Genomic DNA, 21,968 nt, shown 5'->3' with positions numbered 1-21,968 from the left:
CAGTTTGAACCACCAGTGGTTCATTGGGAAGAAGATGAGGCTTTCCACTTCCACTGAGATTTGCAACCTAACACACCTACAGGGCCAGTGCTACTCTGTCCCCTTGTGTCTTTGAGAGGAAATGACTCAATGGCAGTGATGATTTTTGGATGTGCTTTTGGAAGGACACTACATTCTGGGTAAAATAAGGCATGTATAATTTTACTATACTAAATGGAGAGAACACATCAATTTATTGCATTTTTGAATAAATAGACAAAATGTTGGTAGAGACACTGTTACCATCTCAACTTTGTAGGTGTGAAACTACAAATGAAATTCTTAAAATTTCAGCTGTGTATCCCCCAGAGACTCACCTCATGCTCTTTGTCCATGTTCTTTGAGCTTTTAGGGGAAAAAAACTAAGATTTTGAGGTAAGCTACTTCAGTGCTATAGGGTGAAATTTGTAAGATTTTCATATGAAACTATCAGAGGACAACTCTTCTTACCTAAAAGAATAGGTGAGCACAATGTCCCAGTGGGGAATAAATCCTCAATTCTTCTATCCACCCATATTCCCATCATTGCATGTTTCCATTTTCTTAAAAATTCATAATATGTTCCATGTTCTATTTCCTTAGTTAAAAAAAGTCTTTGAAGATTAATGATTTGTAACAAAATTTACTCATCATGAGCTTCTGAGTTAACTTTTATGTCTTTAATTTAACTGACCCAACAGATAGATTATACAGCCCCCGTTAGCCTTAATTATTGGTACTTTTACCCACACTTGTGCCTCTGGTCTTGGGTCACAAGCCAGGTTTGTGATAAGACAGACTTTAAACTACTTTGTCGTTATGTTTCTTGCTTCTGCTCTCATATGTTTATTTCTCATTAAATAAAACTTTTAAATAACAGTCTTATACTTACTTAAAAATGACTTCATTGTTCATGCTTAGATCTTTGGATATTTTTAGTTGTGTGTCTGTGTGTGGCGGGTGGGGGACATGATCTGATACACGGATTCATTTTTCTTCACGTGGAAATCTAATTCTTTTTATTATTATTAGGGGCTCATACAACTCCCACCGCAATCCATACATATACATATATCAATTGTATAAAGCACATCTGTACATTCATTGTCTTCATCCTTTTCGATGCATTTGCTCTCCACCTAAGCCCCCTGCATCAGGTCCTCGCTTTTCCCCTCCCTCCCCGCTCCCCCCTTCCTCATGAGTCCTTGATAATCTACAAATTATTATTTTGTCATATTCTTGCCCTATCCGGCATCTCCCTTTACCCCCTTTTCTGTTGTCCGTCCCCCAGGGAGGAGGTCACATGTAGATCCTTGTAATTGGTTCCCCCTTTCCAACCCACTCACCCTCTACTCTCCTAGTATCACCCCTCACACCCTTGGTCCTGAAGGTATCATCCACCCTGTGCCTCCAGCTCCTATATGCACCAGTGTACAACCTCTGCTCTATCCAGACTTGCAAGGTAGAATTTGGATCATGGTAGTGGAGGGTCGGGGGAAGGAGTAAGCATTTAGGAACTGGAGGAAAGCTGTATTCTTCATCGGTGCTACGTTGCACCCTGACTGACTCATCTTCTCACCTAGACCCCTCTGTGAGGGGTTCTCCAGTGGCTGACAAACGGGCCTTGGATTTCCACTCTGCACCGCCCTCTTCATTCACTATGGTAAGGTTTTTTTTGTTTGTTTTTTTATGATACCTTATTCCTGATCCCTTTGACATCCCATGGTCGCATAGGCTGGTGTCCTTCTTCCATGTGGGCTTTGTTTCTTCCGATCCAGATGGCACCTGTCCACCCCCAAGCCTCCAAGAGCCCAGACACCATCCCCCCTGATAGTCGGGCACCATCAGCCCTCCTCACCACACCTGCTTATGCACCCATTTGTCCTCGGCGATCGTGTCATGGAGGTGTGCAGCCAATGATATGATTTTCTGTTCTGTGATGCCTGATAACTGATCCCTTAGGAACCACGTGATCACACAGGCTGGTGTGTTCTTTCATGTGGGCTCCACTGCCCCTGAACCGGATGGCCGCCTGTCCATCCCCAAGCCTTCAAGACCCCAGACGCCAAACCCCCTCCACAGCCGGGCCCCATCAGCCCTCCTCACCACACCTACTTGTTCACGTGCTTTGGCTTCAGCAGTTGTGTCGGGAGGGCGAGCATCACAGAACGCCAATCCAATAAAAGAAAACATTCATGCATTGAGGGAGTGCTTGAGTAGAGGCTCAAGGTCCCTCCGCCACCCCAATACTAATTCTATAAAAATAGACACATAGATCTATTTCACCATCCTCATATATATATTTGCATGTACACATCTTTGTCTAGACCTCTATAAATGCCCTTTGCCTCCCAGCTCCCTTCTCCACCTCCCTTGACTTTCCTCCTGCCACACTACCATGCTCCATCCCCACCAGGGCCACCGCTACACCTCTTCTTCACGTTACCTCACCCTTGATCACTCCCTAACAGGCCTGCCACTCCCCCCTCACCATCAATTTGGATCTCATGTTGTTCCCCCATCCCTGGAGCAGTCAACACCACCTCCCCGCCCCGTACCTTCCCCCAATCCCAAGTCCCTCCAGAAAGGCTGGTCCCGCCGTCCCCCCTCCAGACAGACTTATCTTTATGATGCACCTCCTGCGATCCTGCAGCGTTGAATTTCCCTCTAAGCAACTCTCCTCGGCTGGATTCTGCGGAGTCCTCCTGGTATGTGTCACTCCGTCGCCATCTTCCCGGAAGTCCCGGAAATCTAATTCTTACAGAATCATTTATTTAATGGTTATTTCACATAAGAGGATTTAATACTCTTATATTAAATAAGTTTACCTCAGTTGTATAAGCATATAATTTTTACTTTAAAATTTACTCCATTGGTCTATATGGAGTTCCTCTGTGAAGGATTACACTCTATTCTGCTCACCAAATGACAGGTGATTCACACTTACCCAGAGGTGCCTGAGAGTAAAGTCTAGTGAATCACTTCCCAAAGATGCCTGGAAAGTAAGAGAAGGGACTGCATTTGTCTAAATGGTGAGATTCTGTTTTGCAGGAAACTGTGGAGGACAGTGGAATCCCCAATTACATTCATTGGTATATAGTATTTATTATGTATTTATTGTACATTGTTTTCCTGATTGATAGCCATACAGCTAAACTGAATAAGGAATGGTATATGTATTGAATGTTAAACATTAAATAATTTAACACTTTGTGAATGTAAAAAAACTATATTATTATTTTAGGTAATTACTTGACTAAACAGCATTAATCTAAACTTTCTGCACCTCACTGCATCAGAGATGCTGTTGGGTGCTTTTGTGTCAGCTTTAATCATCATGGTTCTGTGTACATCAGAAAAAATACATACACTGCCACATCTTGGACCATCCCCACTTGTTCCTAGAGAACAATTTTGTAGCCACTCTCTGTGTATTTAATTAACTATTTTCATCTATTTTGCTGACACTCTGTCAAACAGGATGTCCTTCTCTAGGAACTGGATTCCCTGATCACAGGATCAAAATATGTGAGAAGTCCCTTTATTCTCAATTCTGTACAGCATTCTGAGATATTAGTCTGCAAATTCTCCCTCTTGTGACAAATTTGCTATTTTTTTATCAAAGTTTCCTTCCATTGAATGTTTGCTTTTTTATGACTCCAAAGAGTAACTCCAACCACAAAGGTCATTCCAGTTCCCCTGTTCCCTATGTTAGAGATCTCTCTCTGCCTGAAACACTTGTGTCTGCATACACTGAGACCATGAGTAGCAAGCATCACTAATGAGATGTCACAAGTTCAGCCCCAGATGTCACCACATTAATTATCTCAGACATAGAAAATCAATTAGTCACTACTCACATTGCAGAGGGAGCAAAGCAGTCAGACATCTGACCCTTCAGCAAGTTCTGATTAACAGATAGAATGATAATAACCATGACAATCTATATGCTAAGAAGGAAAATTGATCATATGGAATGCCAATGAAGGGTCAGGGTCACTTTTAATATTTGGACTGCAAACAGAGAATGCTAGTTTGTCCTATCAAGCTTGCAGTGAGGAGAAATTTAGAGAAAAACAGTCCAGGGGATGCTGAGAGCTAAGAGAGGAAGCCTTAATTCTAACACGTAATCCTCCCTGTCATTCACCTGTGCCTGTCTATGGCTTTGTGTCTGTGCTCAGTGGGTCCTGTGCGCCCCCTGCTGCCCGTGTCTCCCCTTCAGTGGAGGTTTGTGTCTGAGCTTACACTGACATCCCCTCACTGTGCTCCTTGCACAGTAATTCATGGCTGTGTCCTGAGTTTTGATGGAGTTCAGCTGCAGGAAGAACTGATTCCTAATAGTGTGTCTCTGGTGATGGAGAGTTGGCTTTGGAAGGATGGGTTATAACTTGTACTACCCTCATAGCATATTACTCACATCCGCTGCAGTCCCTTTTCTGAGGTCTGGCAGATCCAGTTCCAGCAGGAAATACTGGTGATGGAGAAAACTGAGACAGTGTAGGTGAGGGACTGCTTTTAGGAGGGCTTCACCAGTCCTGGTCTCGACTGCTGAGGCTGCACTCCTGTAAATAAAGATAATTGGTCTCTGTCAATTACTTGCAGTTACAACCATCCCTATAGACCCAGGTCAGATATCTGAATCTCCCACCTTAGGGAACTGTCACCTGGCACAGGAGAACAGAGCAATATCATCTTTAGACCACAGCTCTGCTTTGCCAAGAGACCTAGAGTTCTGAAGAGAACTGACAACCTTCAGTGCCCAAGAGTGAAATTTTAACCTAGTGCCTTGAGAATGATTTGCATGTGTGAGTTTTAAAAGTTTGGCATTGAATAAGGAAGACCCAAAAAATCTATCCATTTGAATTGTGGTCCTGAAGAGGAAAGTTGAAAGTACTGGGGACTGTATAACTTGGAGTGAAGTGAAGGGGTATGGAAAGAAGAAGGCCTTCAAGGAACTGGACTGACAGTGTCTACAACAATGGGCTGAAGCATGGGAACATTTGTTAAGAAAGTGCAGGACCGTGCTGTGTTTTGTTCTGTTGTGTACAGTTCGCTATGGGGTTGTAACCAACTGGATGGCAGGTAACAACAACAAATGGGTGATGGCTGTGGTTGAGTCATTTGAATGACAGAAAGCATGCTGGCTGGGAAGTAGGTTGAATATAACGCAGATACGTGTGTAAGCAGAATGGTCACAAATGTGATACCGTGTCTGTAAACATTTGTTTAGGATCTGATCCTGTGATTGCAGAAAGGTAATGAGTCAAGAGGTAGTACAGTGGAGAGGTCTGACTAGAAGATCTTCCAGGCCTGTTAGTAGCAGAGAATCTGATGGCAGGGATTCTGGCACCTGAGCTACCCAATGTAGATAGCAGGTAAGGGCTGAGAAATCTGCTATCCACTGCCTGTGAGGTAGGTCACACAGCAGTAGAGAGTTTGCTAGTGCAGAGACCGAATGCAGAAATGCTGTACCAACCTGGAGTTAGACCAGTGAGCAGCAGAGAGACCCCACTGGTAGAAAACTGTCCAATGCTCTGATCAAGAATTGTATCAACAGAGAATATTTCTGTTCCAAGTTTATCTGCTTCGAAAGCTCCCCTGGTTAGCAAACTACATACAATTTGTATCTTGTTACTTTCAAATTATTATTTTTCTTTTAAAAAATACCTTTTTTGGGGGCTCTTACATCTCTTATCACAATCCATATGTTCCTCAAATGTGTCAAGCACATTTACACAAATGCCACCATGATCATTTTCAAAGGATTCTCTTACCACTTGAGCCCCTGATTTCAAATTAATTTTCATCCCAATGTATAACCCGTTTCCAGCCTCCAATTAACTACATACCTGTGAGTGTGGTGTGAGTCTGTACAGCTAGTGGATGGGGTTGTCAAACCCAGCTGAGCAGGGAGTGAAGTATAGGGAACTGTTGAGTTTAGAAATAGTGAAGGAGTTGGAGAACAGTAGTGGTATATCTGACCTCCAGCTTATAGTAATCACCTTTATGCTGATTGCAAATTTATTCCATTGTGAATTACTCAAATAATTAAACTATATCATAAATGCATATGTCCCCACAGGTTATTACAAATTCCTTAAATGTTTTTGAGTTTTTATTCCTAAATAAATTAGCAATAACTTGATGGCACTACTTTACGATTTAAAAATACAAACCTTAAAATTTACAACCCAGTTTTTTATTTATATTGCTCCCATTTCATGTGTTACCTAGACATGTGTTACCACCCTACCAAATTGAACATCAGAGATAATGACCAAGACTTCCTGTTTTATAGCTATGACTATATAATGAGAAATGTAAAGTATAATGAGAATTGTTTATGTGCGTGTATATATATACATATATGTTGAAAAATATATGAAAATCTGTGAAATCAACATTTAAATGATCCCAGACAATAAAATTTCAAAACTAGTTGATATTACACAGCAGAAAGATTGTATATATATTTGAAAGTGAGTGACTAACCTCATGAACCCGTGTGGAGTGATGGATTGCTTTTATATGGCCTTTCTGTCCTCTGCTTTGTCCTTCCCAATAAAAGAATGGGTAAGGCTATGCAAATAGGGTGTATGAAATTAGAACAAGTGGGGGAGGGACGAACACACACACACACACACACACACACACACACACACACACACACACCTTTTACTCTTTTACGGAAAGTAACACACATGCTTGCATTTTGTACGGATAGGATCTAAGCATGGCGGCCTCCAGCAAGTCTGTGAAGGGCGGGGCCGGAAGTGCGTGTATTTGGGCCTTTTGCGGCCGCCGTAGTCTCGCGCTGCGTTCCCGTCGCGCTGGGAGCTGTGGCGGGAGTTTGACAAGGGTCCTGCGCACCAGCGGGGCAGTGGAGCCTTTGGGAAGTAAGTGTAAGTTGTCAGGACGACGGTGATTGGAGAACAAGTGCGTTTCTGTCTCTGAAACAGGGCGAGTGACTCGCAGACGTGTGGCGTCAGGACCCGGGCTTCTGAGGGCAAGGCGGAGCAGAGGAGCTCGGTGGGCAGCAGGCGGGAGCTATGTTTTCTGGGGTCCAACGGGGAGAGCGCCCACGCACAATCGCTAGGCTGTCCTGCCCATCAGGGCCAGAGGGCTTTGCACCTCTCCCTGAACGACAGAATTCACTGGGTGGACAACCGTTTATAATTGTATTAGAGCTTCTTAAATTCTGAGCGCTCCAATTTGCAAAAAGTGGTGGCCTCCTTGGTTACAGATTGGGCTGCTGACTGCAAGGTCAGCAGTTCAGAAATACAAGACACATCTGGACAGAAAAGCAGGGTTTCTACTCTTGTCAAGAGTTACAGTCTCGGGAACCCACCCGGGGCAGGTCCAACTGCTCCTAAAGGGTCGTTATAATCGGAATCCACTCGATGGCAGTCAGTGGGGTTTTAGGTTTGGGTTGCTGGTGACAGTGATAACTCAGTGTCCATTTGCTGGGTCCTCACTTTGATTAAGCCGCCATTAAATTCTCTCTGATCATTAACCAAGGATATAGATCATCTCCCCCTCCGGGAGAATGCATGAGAAAGTACATTGCCTGCACTCCTCTGCAGCCGCCCTCTCCTAGCGCCTCCCTCGGTGTATGCCTGATGGAGGTCACCTTACTGAGGACAGAACAAGGGACATTGTCGAGTCTTGCTTGACTGGCTTTGTATAAAGGTCCTGGAGTAGTCTTGTAAGTTCTTCTATTGAATAAGGTACATGTCCTAGTCATGGTCCCTTTCCTGCTTCTGAAGTCCCACCTGTACCTGTGATGTATTGATCTGCCACCAGTCATGATCTGTGACATGCCTTTTGTTCTTTGCCCTGTTATCCAGGGTCCAGGCTGTGAATCCTCAGGTGTTATTTTGACCTCCTGCTAGTGGTCTCCCTTATCCATCCGGTGTGTGTGTGTCTTTTGTTTTCTCTTAAAGTTCAGTAAATTTTCTCCTTAAATTATATTTGACATAGGGGTAACTTTTGTACCCTAACACACAATTTGGATCCTAAATGACTCAAGATACAGTTCAACTTTGGGACAGCATCTTGACAGCCATACCTGCAGCTAAAGTGCGGCCCTGCAGCCCCTTGGCTTCTGTCCTGAATGGGCAAGTGTTACAAAGGTCTTTTAGTTCTGCAGATAAGTGCCCACTCTGTCCCTTAGCCTCACAGACCTCTGTGTACGTTGGCAGATCTGGTTCCCCAGATAAATACTCAGATGTATACTACTTCATGTATTAACCTCCTGCCCAGAGGCACTCAGCTCTCTTGTTCCGTGCCTTGGGAATTGCACTGCTCTGTCTCAGTCTCTTGGTTCTGCTGCCAACATGTCTGTGTTGCTGCTTCTCCCCATCACTTCCTCTTTTGTGTCACAGCTCTCTGTCTTCTACATTGAAGAGTTTCAATGCAAGAATCTGAGATCCAAAAGCCCCTACTCCTGGCTCTCTGGCTCTCTCTAATTTTTTTTTTTTGATGGTAGTGAGATCCCAATTTCTGTCTGAGAAATGCCTCAGTTAAACCTAACAGACGTCCAATGTGACTCATTTCCAGGTTGGGTTTTCAGGCAGTTTATTTGCATAGCCCCAAGTCTCAAGGGTAGCAATCTATTGTTTGGCAATTTTCACAATTCTCTTAAACCAAAAAAACCAAACTCACTGCCATCAAGTTAACACTGACTCATAGCGAGCCTGTATGACAGGGTACAAGTGCCCCATGTTGGTTTCCAAGACTGTCACTCTTCAGTGGACTAGAAAGCCATGTCACTCGTGAAAGAAGAAATCCCCAACTTACTTTCTAGGAGAAATTGGTGGTTTCCAACTGCTGACCTTGCTGTTAGAAGCCCAACAGTAACCACTATGCCACCAGATCTCCTTTTCCTCATTCACATTGTCAGATGACACACCCACCTAAACATTTGGAAGGAGTTAAGGGGCCATCGCAAGGAAGACTTAGAGGCAACTAATTGCATTGGGTTACTGCAAATAGTGCTACAATAAAATGTTACTTGTCTTGGAGTTCAAAAGTGCACTCATTATGGGGGGACGTATACTTCTACATATATATATACACATATATATGAATTTCAAAGTGTAATAGGTGATATATGTGTTTAATATGGAGCTGTGGTTTTTGACAAGTGTTAAGTGTTGGACTGCTAACCCATTAGCTGCCTGTAGTGGCTCTGTAGTCTCGGAAACACTATAGAACCGTTCTTCTGTGTCCTATCGTTGCTTATATGTGTAACTCTACTCGATGGTGAGTTTTAAAGTGTTTCTAAAGTGATTGTACAATTAACAGCTCTAGAAAAACAGCATTCAGTTTTAAATAGTTCTTTATATAGCCCATTTCAATCATCATAAAGGTTCATTGATTTGTCATTCTCCTTGAGAGTCACACAGTAAGGAATTGATATTTCATGTGCTTTGAGGTAGGGGCCCAGGTTTATTGTTTCTTATTTTTGACATGTGTATTTGATTACGCAATCTCTTTATTATAAAGTCATCTTTTATACATAGGTCTGAAAATTATGAGTTTTAGCTTTTATTGCTCATGGTATTAAGATGTTTTCTGTCACTCAATAAGGAGACCGTTAACAGTATTGGGGACTGTGTTAAGAAGACGGACAGGAACACTTACAGCATCTGGACCTAAACTACTCACATTGTATCCTCCCATCAGCCTGCAGATTTTCACCAACCAGCAGCTTAGAGGAAGAAGGAAGAAGTGCCTGGTTTGGGTATTATTATTTCTGGGATGTCCTCCTGAGAGGCTGAAATTCGTGAGCATCATTGGAGCTGATACAGATAAGACAAACATAGAACATCCCAGTTCCTGGCGTATTACAAGGACCAAAGAAAATGACCAAGACTCAGGTAATTCTGATGCATTTTTTCCTTTTCTGTATTACCTACTAGAAGTGTAGACGCCTGTGTAGTACTGATTCAGTTCACTGGAAAGTGGAAATTTGAAGTAGTAGAAGTTAGAGATGAACTTTGACTCTGACTTCAACATTGGGATGGAGAAGATTAGGAATATGTTGATCACAGGAATAACACTAAACTACTGACATTGAACATAATACATCACTAAGGATTCTTTGGATGATATTAGCTTTCAACTGATATTTCATTATTTTATGGCCAACCCATGAGAATCATTCAAATTTAACACTATGCTAAGTTTTTAAGGAGAAATAAGATCACTTTTTTAGGAGAGTCCATTATTCCATGGGTTTTTTTGTCTGAGTGAGTTTCCGTAATGTTTCTTTCTGAAGGTGGTGTTGAATAATATCCCAAACTGTAGCATTCTCATTAATGCCTCTGGAATGGGCCTTGTCGGAATACTAATTTTAAAATGGTTGATGGCTTCTCACTTCCTCTAATTAGAGATGTAGGAGAGCGAACCAACCATCAGCATCAGCCCTGATTCATGTGAGGCAGAACTTAAACGTAAATCTTCCCTTCAATGGTTTTCCAGTTCTGACAGCAGTTATCTTTTCATAGTTCTCTCCTTCGCAGATCATTATTTTTTGCAGTGGCCACATAGAAATTACAGGCCAGAATCACAGGCAAAAGTTTTATTAAGTAGCAAAATGTAACTTGCTAACAGAATCAATAAGATAGACATTGGGATTCATGTTAAGGAAACATGTAGGCAGATTTGCTCTTCTTCAGAGCAGGCCTGTTCTCTGTGTCCCTCTCAGACATTGTGCCTTCTGAATATAGGCTCATTTCTTGGTTCCATCTTTATCAATTCATCTATATCAGCTCGTTATTGAGATTGTCCTCTTGATCTTGTCGGCCTGTTCCTCGATCTTGGCTGGAAAGCTCTTTGTGGCTCTGTCACTGTGTCCCATGTGCCCTGGTCATTATCTTCATTGGTATAGATCTTGATCCATGAATATTACATTTCATTTTGCAGGACCAGCAGTAGACCTTCCCTGTGAGGTAGAGCTTCAGGATGCTCCATGATTTGCCCTGCTGTATCTCACAAAACTAAATAGCCATCAATTAAATAAATCCCTCTTCAAGATGTGGAAGCTGGTGAGTCCCAAATCCATAGGTCAGGTATCACTCTGGAGCAGTGGTTCTCAACCTTCCTAATGCCGCAACCTTTTAATACAATTTCTCACGTTGTGACCCCAAACCATAAAATTATTTTTGTTATTACTTCATAAGTATAATTTTGCTACAGTTATTAATCATAATGTAAGCAGGATGTGTTTTCATTGTTACAAATTGACCGTAATTAAAGCATAGTGATTAATCACAAAACAATATGTAATTATATGTTGTGAAATATTTCTTTCTAATGACAAAAAATGAAATTTTGTTTTGAAGCATGTGTACCATGGGTAATAGTCTTCACACCCGGTACTCATATGTGGGCGTATCTGCATGTGAGTGGACTTGCCTGAATAACGATAGAGGAGTGGTATCTTGGTTCCTAAGACCATTGGAAATATGTGTGTTCCAATGGTCTTTGGCGACCCCTGTGAAAGTGTCATTCGACCCCCAAAGGGGTTGAGAGCCATAGATTGAGAACCGCTGTTCTGGAAACTTCTCCTCATTGATGTGTTTGCGAAGGCTGATGAACCAGATCATCAGGTCAGACAACAATCCACAGCCTCAAAGGTGAAGTTGTTGAATCTGGTCAGATAATAGGTTGCAGGGGCTGAGGAACCCAAATGGGAAGGTCACACAGCAAGCTGTTGACTGATGGAGTGGAGGAAGCTCTCAAGTAAGTTCACACAGGCGGCTCACAGTTGTCATTCAAAGAAATGGCTCATGAATTTCTGGAAGCTGCAAATCCCTAATCCATGGGTTCCTTCTGAACTGTGTGGCTGCAGGGGCTAACAAACCCAAATCAACAGCTCAGATGACAGGATAATGCCTCACTGTCTCCTCTCAAACCCTGCCTGGAGGCAGTTCTCTCTCTCCCTCTTAATAAGATGGCTTCTTGGGCCAACCTAGCACCTTCCCTGCCTAGGCAAGATTAGGAAGGCTCCAGAGATCCACCCAACAGAACTAGGAGGGGCCCCTTGGGGAGCATGTGGTGAAAGATGGCAAGTTCAAGAGGACCTTGTAATTAAAGTTAAGGTAATTCGGTCCAAAGGTGGCTGAGGAGAATTTGTCCTAAGGTTGTCAAGAGGAGCTTGTCCTAAGGTGGCCTTTAAGAGCTTAGAAAGTTGTTCTGCACTCAGGAAGGGAGATTATGTCTATGAACATTCTGATCTTGGTTCTGAGTTATGGCTTCTTGTTCCTGATCCCGAGTTGTACCTTGTTCATTAATAGACCACTTTGATCTATTGAGTGTTGTGTGACCACAGCAACAGATTATCAAACCCGTAAGTGAGACAGAGTGGTGTGGAAGGACTGACTTTTTTTAGTGTTGACAAAAAATGTTGGAGAGGTGAGGTATGTTTGACCTCCGCCATCTGCCCTGTTCCTGATACTTATTGCCACTGAAGGTACCAAGCCTCTTATAATGGTGATGCCGGTAGAAACCCTAATTCCATTTACTAACAAGCAGGTGTTTATCTACTTTGTGTGATTATAATGCTGAGCTATTGCTAGAACATTCCGATAATGTCACTGGAGCTCAAAATTCTAATTTTATGAGTGGGTGCATTATTTTCGGACACTGGGGTCCCCAACACTCCAAAAGTGATCCTCAGGAGTGACATTGCACTTGTGGGAAATATTAAAAGACAGAGAGCAGACAGCCGGACACAGGGGCTCTCTTCCCATGTCAGGCCTGAGAGAGTGAATATATTTTCCAATGGGTATATATAATGGAGCTTACAGACCTTTCCATAAGGCGTTCGTGTCATGCAGTTAGCATGTACATAGTTAATGGGTCATATCTTAAGCGGGTAAGATTATAAACAAGCAAGATGCTGAGTTACCATCTTGACGTAGTGTTAGTTGACTTCAAACCGGCCCTGTGCCCTCTCCAGGGATTTCCTGCATTTATGTTGGGCTGGCTCTAGAGCCTGATTGTTCAGACCTACAGATAACTTTCAGGCATAATTAAGTAGCCAGGCACAGAAATGATTCATCTACTATGGGAGCTTCTTTAAATCTGCTCCTTAATGTAGAGCTAGCTATTGTTGGGGGCACAGTATTTGACCTGGAGAATGTATATTTGAAAACATTTATTTCTCAGAACACTGGAGATCTTTCTAAAAATAGGCCTAGTTTTCTGGGCCGATGGTCGTGAATGTAGAAATAAGGTAAGTATATTGTCTACCATGTCCTCAGTTAATGACACATTATGGAATGAGCTACCACAATAGTTTTTATTACTGTTTTGCTTTCTTTACTGTAAGATATATTTTTAAAATCTTCAAATGTAAAATACTCCATTAAATAAACTCCCCTTACTACAGGAACCACTGACATTCAACGATGTGGCTGTGAAGTTCACCCGGGAGGAATGGCAGCTCCTGAACCCTGCTCAGAAAACCCTATATAAGGATGTGATGTTGGAGAACTATCACAACCTGGTTTCCATTGGTGAGAAGAAGTCTCAAGTCATTGACCTCGTCACTGGCTTTTCCTGTCTTATGTGTTTAAAAACATTGCGGTGTTTGTGGTATTCTCAAAGAGGTAGATTCTCATTGCATTGTCTCATCCTAGGTTAGTGGGTTAGGTCTTCTACCCTTGAGAGAACACTATTTACTTTGTTCCTTTGAACGTTATTTTCCTAGAAATACAAAAGTGCATGCTTTGCAAACTTTACGTTAATGTTGGTGTGTAGGATTCTGTAATTTCTCATAACAGGTTATCTACTTGTCACCCCAGAAGCTTTCTCTCAATTGGAACAAGAGAACTGTGTTTGGTATTAGAAGCAAACTATAGTGGAATTTTCTCAGATGCGTGGTCAAAATACCTTAAGGGGAATTGGCTGGGGTAGTTGATTGAACAGGGAGAAGGCCTCCTATCTATGGTAGGGGTCCGAAAGTGCTACTTTGAATGTGAGAGTTCACTTGTCCAAGATGTTGAGGGAAGTACACTTGTAGCTCTAATGAGATTAGATTTCCATATTCTTGTTTTGTACTATTGTATATTTGCTTCCATAATTTTCTTTAACATTCTGAAATTTTCCCTTCTTTTATGTTTCCACTTTACTATGAAAATCTTTCTTGCATGCCTCTCCAAACAGAGAACTCTGAATTTGTAACTGTCCTCTGAATACAGCACATTCCTCCCCTACTGAGTCAGAATGGATTGCCATTTGCAGTATGCAGCACCGTCTTGGATCTTGAGCTCCCACCATAAACGGGTGTCCTTTGTGCTTCCTTAGCTTCCCCCCTTGGAGTTTCTCTAAAGGTTTTGGTGTCCATTTTCTCATTCGTTGTCCTGTTCCTTTAAACTTTTCTTCATGTAGATGATATCAGTTCTTTTTTTGTTTTCTTAGAGAGATGGTCAAATTGCCTTCTCTGCTGGAATTCTTTAACAGACATGTTTCTCCATATTTTATTCCTCTTATTAAAACACATTTATGACTTCTGTTATTTTTAGGTATTTAAAATCGTCTTCCTAGCAAGAAAATTGTTATCAGCTTAGAACATACTTTAGCACTGTACCTTCAATATTTTTGTACCTGTAAGATTTTTATTTTAAGTTGTCTATACCTCTAGTAATTTTCTAAGTGGAAAGGGCATTTTTAACATCTTGTATTCTTGCTTTTTTCATTACGCACATGTCTGCTATAGATCCCTTAGTATACAGTGTGCCTTCCTTAGGCCCACTACTTCTTAACAGGTCCAATACACGACAGATGACCGTTGCTGCTTGTAAAGAACATTTTTGCAAGATATTCCAATAGATTTTATTAGTTATTCAAACAATGCATAGTATATTCAATATTGCTCTCTTTTCTTTTCTGTCTTTTGAGTAGCCTTTTGGTTTCCATATGGAAGTTGGCTTTCATGTCATCCCACATCCCATCTGGTCTCGGTCATTAGTCTTCAGTCAGTCTTTTATTCCCCAAGTTTATTCTTTACAGAGTCTCTAAGCTTTGTGCTCTAGCTACTTTGGATAGCTTCTACTTGGATTTGAGAAATTTATGATCTGTTCCATAGTTAACCCATGGGCGTGTTTTGACTAATAAGCGTCTCCACCATTTTTTTCTTTAGGTGTGGTTGATTTTATTTTCATTTGTTCCATTCCGAAAGATCCATATGTGTAGTTTCCATTTCTAGTGTTTAATAAGGAATTTGCTATGAATTCATCAGTAGTCTCAAAATTTTATCAGTAAACTTGCGCGTCATCTCTATTACTAAGATCACATTTTCCAACTACTGATAGTTTCCCCAAATTTTACATTCATCAGTGTACATGATTGTATGGTTGATCAATGTCAGGCTGAAAAATTCATGTAAATTTTGCAATATATTTTTAAAAATATTTTATTGGGAGCTCTTATAGATATCATAACTTCCAGTAGTTCAATTACATGGAGCAGTACTGTACAATTGCTACCACAGTACATTTTCTTCTTAAATTCCTTGATGTCAGCTCTCCTTTAACCCCTCTCCCCTCAATTTCTTTATTGTGGAAAACAGAACCTGGATGAAAGTGTGAGCAGCCTTATCTCTACACTCCTGACCATAGGGCTTGGGAGACCAGTACTAGTGTTGGAAGAAAACTTCCACAAGCTCCAAAGCTTGAACTGCTAATGCACAATCTTCAGATAGAGTTTTCCCCAGAACTGTCCTCCAGTAAGATGTTAGTGTACAGCTGCTACAGGCGCCTGACTTCTTGCTACTCAGCTGAAAGATGCCTAGCTTTAAAAGCAATCAGGTTCCCTTTGTTGCTGTCACTCAAGGAATCAACTCAACTATCCCTTTGTCTCTTTAATGCCCCCTGGATTGGTCTTAAGGGACAGTTGTGTAATTGAAGGGCAGATATAAATATGCTTTGTATTCTTTCACCAGTTTATGTAAACTCAGGGCATGCAGCTCCCATCCCCACTCACCCCCCCCACCCCCGCCCACACACACACAGGCAGACACCTACCTACCTAACAAGGTAGGCGGGATCTTTACCCTGGGGATCCCTGAAATAATTGGATGAGCAACTTAAGACCAGTGCTGAGGGTAGCTGGAGTAGAGTAACTGTCTCCTGAGCAGGGAGAACAATAACAACAATATGTCTGCTTTCGTAGTTAAAGCTGTTGGCAGATAGTAATTAGTCATATGCTTGTATGAAGTATCATTAAGGTAGCACTATAATGAGAGGGTATTGTGGGGATGATTTTTAATTAAGAGAATGTGACTGGGACTCTTCTCCAACTTACAAATCTGAATGCTTCTGCATTTGCTTTAATTGGTGCACAAAACTAAATAACACTTGTACTAAATGGTCTTGCTTGCAGGCATATGAATATTAGCCTACCACTGACAAAATTATACATCAGGGAAGATATTGCAGTATTCTTTTGGATAATGAATGTGATGCCAATCTTCTTGAATTTGTCAATCTCAGCCTTATAAACCACTTGATTATCTAGTTAAGAAGAGCTAGTACCAGTCTATTAAAGTTGAATAATACATACACTATCAATTTTTTACCATTCCGTTTTGTCTTGACAACTTGCAAATTTTTCATTATAATATTGCATGTATGCCATTTTCCAATTATTAGAGGATATTTGCAGCTATTTTTTCTCATTTTCAGTTATCCCATGTCAAGTACTGAAGGTCCCCAAAGCTCTTCCTCCATCCACATCATTACTGTTGACTGTACTTTGAGGATTTAGTATTTCCTCAGTGTTATTTCATTGCCATCAAACCTGAGGGGTCCATGTTTGGTCACCAGGTCTTCCTCGCAGTCCCTATTTCTGGAGATTCCACTAAGACCTGTGCACCATGGATGGCCCTGCTTGTCTTTGAAACACTGGGTGGCAGTGCTTCTGGCATCACAGCAACCTGCACGCCACCACAGGACAGCACTGTAAGATGAGTGCTGTGAGCTAGAATACAGGCTCCACAAACATAAAGAATGTGTGTCTGTTCCATAATCCCTTTCATATATACCTGTAAAAATGGTTTTCTCCCAAGTAGAATATTCAGCATGTTTCACATTCCCAATTTTGTCTAGTACTTAATTGTTTTTCAGTTAGATTGATGCAATGAATACATCTAACCTCTACCAACTGGAATTAGCAAGTCTTATCACTCCTGTGGTCTATTGGTCTCATGTCTTCCTTCTGTTATGTTTGTTGTATGTATTCATGTACCTCTTTAAGCAAATATCAAACCTGTGTCCATTTATCACTTTCATATCCAACCTGATTTCTATAATAGCTATTTTTATCATTTGGATTGTTTACATGTTTGTATTTCATCCAATGGGCTATAAACATTAAGCATAGTGTTTTATTTATATTCATATAAGAGGGTTGTCACTAAAGATCTACTTTGTATCAATGCGTATTTTAAGGGCTGTATTGTAAACCAATATGTTGAAAAGAGTCAATGTTCTGTTCTTTTATAGAAATCCAGGAAGATGATGATCATTTGCTTGAGCACTTGCAATGTGAAAGATGCATGGACAGAATAGAACAATGCTATAAATTTAATACCTATTCTCAGCATAAAAATAATTTTCCTCCAAAGGAAGCTTATGAGATGTTTGAATTACATGAAAAAATTGTAAAATCAGATTTAATCATTCTAGAATTAAATCAGAACAGAAGCAACAAAATACAGAAGTCAGTTGTGCTCAGTGAAGATGAGAAAACTTTTCTCCAAATTGAACAAGAGCCATTTTGTACTGAAAGAAAATTCCCTGAGTGTGAACCACCCAGGCTCATGAAGTCACAATGCATTCAGCATCAGGAGTCTGATGAACTTGAGAAACCACACGCAGGCGATAAATGTGGGACAACCTCCATCGAGGACTCTGAATGCAGTCAGCGTGGGCAAAAACACAAGAAAGTGTTCAAACTCAATGAGCATTATCAAAAAAGTCACGAAGGACAAAAGCTATATAAATGTTTGCAATGTGGGAAAACTTTCCACAGTGTGTCATACCTCAAGGGACATCAGGAATCTCATGTGGCAGGCATGTCCTATGTATGCAGTGAATATGGGAAAGGCTTCACCAGGAAGAGTGATCTCACTGCTCATCAGCAAACTTATACTGGAGAGAAGCCCCATGTATGTTGTGAATGTGGCAAAGGCTTTAACCAGAAGAGTTCTCTCACTTTTCATCGGCGAACTCATACTGGAGAGAAACCCCACATATGTGGTGAATGTGGAAAAGCTTTTATCAGGAAGTGTATGCTTACTGTTCATCAGCAAACTCATACTGGAGAGAAATCCCATGTATGTGGTCAATGTGGAAAAGCCTTTCTCAGGAAGGATGGTCTCACGGGTCATCAGCGAATTCATACTGGAGAGAAACCCCATGTATGTGGTGAATGTGGCAAAGGCTTTATCCAGAAGGCTTCTCTCACTGTTCATCAGCGAAATCATACTGGAGTGAAACCCCATGTATGTGGTGAATGTGGAAAAGCCTTTATCAGGAAGACTTTTCTCACTGTTCATCAGCGAACTCATACTGGAGAGAAACCCCATGTATGTGGTGAATGTGGAAAAGCTTTTATCAGAAAGGGTAAACTTACTGAGCATCAGCGAGCTCATACTGGAGAGAAATCCTTTGTATGTGGTCAATGTGGAAAAACCTTTCTCAGGAAGGATGGTCTCACTCTTCATCAGCGAACTCATACTGGAGAGAAACCCCATGTATGTGGTGAATGTGGAAAAGGCTTTATCCAGAAGACTGCTCTCACTGTTCATCAGCGAACTCATACTGGAGAGAAACCCCATGTATGTGGTGAATGTGGAAAAGCCTTTACCTTGAAGTGTACTCTCACTGTTCATCAGCGAACTCATACTGGAGAGAAACCCCATGTATGTGGTGAATGTGGAAAAGCTTTTATCAGAAAGGGCAAACTTACTGAGCATCAGCGAGCTCATACTGGAGAGAAACCCCATGTATGTGGTGAATGTGGAAAAGGCTTTATCCAGAAGCCTTCTCTCACTGTTCATCAGCGAACTCATACTGGACAGAAACCACATAAATGTAGTGAATGTGGCAAAAGCTTCATTCGTAAAGGAAATCTCAAGACTCATCTACAAATTCACAGGAGAAAAACCCTATGTATGTGGTGAGTGTGGCAAAGGGTTTATCCAGAAGACTTCTATCACTGTTCATCGGTGAACTCATACTGGTGAGAAATCCCATGCATGTAGTCAATGTGGAAAAGCCTTTCTCAGGAAGGATGGACTCACTGTTTATCGGCGAACTCATACTGGAGAGAAACCCCATATAAGTAGTGAATGTGGCAAAAACTTCATTCATGAAGGAAATTTGAAAACTCATCTATAAATTCACAGGAGAAAAACCCTATGTAGGTGGTGAGTGTGGTAAAGCTTTCAGCCAGACACAATGCCTTACAGCACATCAGAGATTTCACAAGGAAAGAAGCCCTTTGCTTGAATTAAATGGAACATCAAATGGAACATCTTATATGTGGACGTCAGATCTCATTAAACATGAGAAATTTTCAACAAGAAAACCTTTCATTGGTGTTAGTGTAATAAAGTTTTCAAAACAAAGGAAGAGGTGCTGGAGTTTGTCCTGAGCCAAGTGTGTGAACGGACAGTTGTGGCTTACCACATGGGTACCCATGTTCTGTGTTGCTGTCCCTCTACTGACATGGCCCACCATTTTGGGGGCAGATGACTTTCCAGACTTCCACAGAATGTATGCTCTTCCAGCTTTCAGTGCCTGAAAGAGAGCTGAACCTGGTGTTTTTGGATAACAGATGTACCAACCAGTAGAGTGCCCACCTAGTTGCCAGTTGTGTCTGCCGCACTTGCATGTTCTTTGTTACCTCCCCCTCCTGCTGGAGACAGCACAGAATTACCATAAAATAAAAATAAAGAAAAGAGAGGATGTGTGGGAACAATTCATCCTGAGGATGAATGGACCACAGTGAGCTTCAACCTCCACAACCCTGAGATAAGAAGAACTAGATGGTGCCCAGCTTCCACTGCTAATTACTCTAAAGGGATCACAAAAGAGGGTCCTGATTTGAGTGGGAGAAGAAAGTGGAACAAACCAAAATCATAAAATAGATCAGGCTTACTGATCTGATGTAGACTTGGAATCCCCAGATTATGTCCTCTGGTGACTCTTCACTCTTGGATCTGTACTCACTCCTCTGACTCAGATTTCAGCCCAACAATTTACAGGCTCAGAGGGAAAGAATTACATCTGAGAGGTATACACTCCTTAGAACAATCAATGATACTAAATTAAAAGGACAGCATTTGCTTATGGATAAGAACTTTTGAAAACAAGAAGGAATAGGGAAGAAGGATGAATAATATAAAAACACAAGGAGGGCTGAAGTGGGAAGAAGGTTGGTATGTCTCGGGAATTGCAATCAATGTATGAATGTGGCAACCACATACATGTGGTTTCTCTTCAATTTACTCTGTAAAGTTTTGAATCATAAAAAAGTTTTTTAAAAAAATGAAGAGCTCATGTCTCATCAATGCTTTCTTGTAGGATAGTTACCAGGTAGCTGTAATGAGTGTGTAACAAACTTTTACCTGTGTTTCTAAGTTTTCTTGACGTAAATCTACAAAATGTAAAAGCCTTAAATTCAGTCAAGATGGGAAACTCTCCACTGGTAGTCATATGACATCACATACCAGTGATGTCACGCAGAAGGAAATCTCTGGCAATATAGTGACTTCGAAAATACCTCCTTGGTTTCTCTCTGTCAGTAAACTACATTAGGATTTTAACCTCTAAGTCCACTGCACTTGGAAAAAGTAGCAGAAAGGGCACAAGCTCAAGGAAGTATAATCTACAGACATAGCTATTTATATAGATTTTGATATTGAGATATATACCACAGTAAAATACTGGTAAAAAAATCTGGCTCAAAGACAATAAAGATATTCCACAGGGTTTAGGCTGATTTCTTTACTGAGGAAAGGGGAAGTATTTAAAGCAGGCTATTCGGAAGGCTTGCTCTACCTGAACTTTGCACATACATTACGGCTACTGTAGTCAGAACAGAGTGGTACTGGCTTAATGACAGATATTCAGACCAATGTAAAAAAGCCGAAGACCCAGAAATAAAAACATCAGCATACAGGCAACTTATCTTTGATAAGGGCCCCAAAAATATTAAATGGGAAGCAGATGCCATCTTCAATAAATGGTGCCAGAAAAAATGGATATCTACCTGCAGAAAAATGAAGCAAGACCTTTACCTCACTTTGTACTTTGTACTTTTTCTTTTGAATTCATGTTTTTTGAGAATTTGTTAATAATTATTTGTTTCCTAACACTAGTATTGGCATAGACAATATTTTTTAGGGTGTTCTAAGAGGAAATTATTGTACAATGTGCACTAGTGAGTATTCATTAGAATGAAAAAATTCAAGATATATCTGAGGGTGTGGACAAAATTTGAGACTCAACATGATCATTTTTTTACTGCATTAAATATTTCTAACTTTGAAAACAAATGGCAATAGGTAGTATCTGGATTGTAAACTGAGGTCTGAGCAATACATAGTGCTCTGAAATCTGCCTGGTGAAAGATAGACAAAACCCATTCCAATGAAAAGAAGGCATGGTCAGATGCATGAAGGTTCCCTAGACTCTATGCACAGTGGTCCCTGGAGAAGTGCTGACAAGGTAGGGAAACCACAATTTCTGATAGTAAAGCCTCACTGCCTTCATTCCCTTGTCTCTGCTGAAACCAAATTTGTGTCTGTGCTCACAATGACCTCCCATCACTGTGTATCTTGCACAGTAATACATGGCTGTGATCTCAGGATTCACAGAGCTCAGTTTTTAAATAAACATGGTTCTGGGCAGTGTCCCTGGTGATGCTGACTC

At 41.2% G+C, this 21,968-nt stretch overlaps 1 protein-coding gene across 1 annotated transcript; it reads left to right on the top strand.

Moving 5' to 3' along the window:
- The first annotated feature begins 17,775 nt into the window (after window positions 1-17,775).
- Window positions 17,776-20,505, top strand: LOC142443360 (uncharacterized). The gene has a single exon (XM_075544781.1). The coding sequence runs from the start codon at window positions 17,849-17,851 to the stop codon at window positions 19,211-19,213; it is 1,365 nt and encodes a 454-aa protein (XP_075400896.1). The 5' UTR covers window positions 17,776-17,848; the 3' UTR covers window positions 19,214-20,505.
- Window positions 20,506-21,968: the final 1,463 nt, after the last annotated feature.

Source organism: Tenrec ecaudatus, chromosome 3 (assembly GCF_050624435.1).
Source record: "Tenrec ecaudatus isolate mTenEca1 chromosome 3, mTenEca1.hap1, whole genome shotgun sequence".
Taxonomy (NCBI): Eukaryota; Metazoa; Chordata; class Mammalia; order Afrosoricida; family Tenrecidae; genus Tenrec; species Tenrec ecaudatus.
Note: the sequence above shows the minus strand (reverse complement) of the source record. Positions and strands in the feature narration are given on the sequence as shown.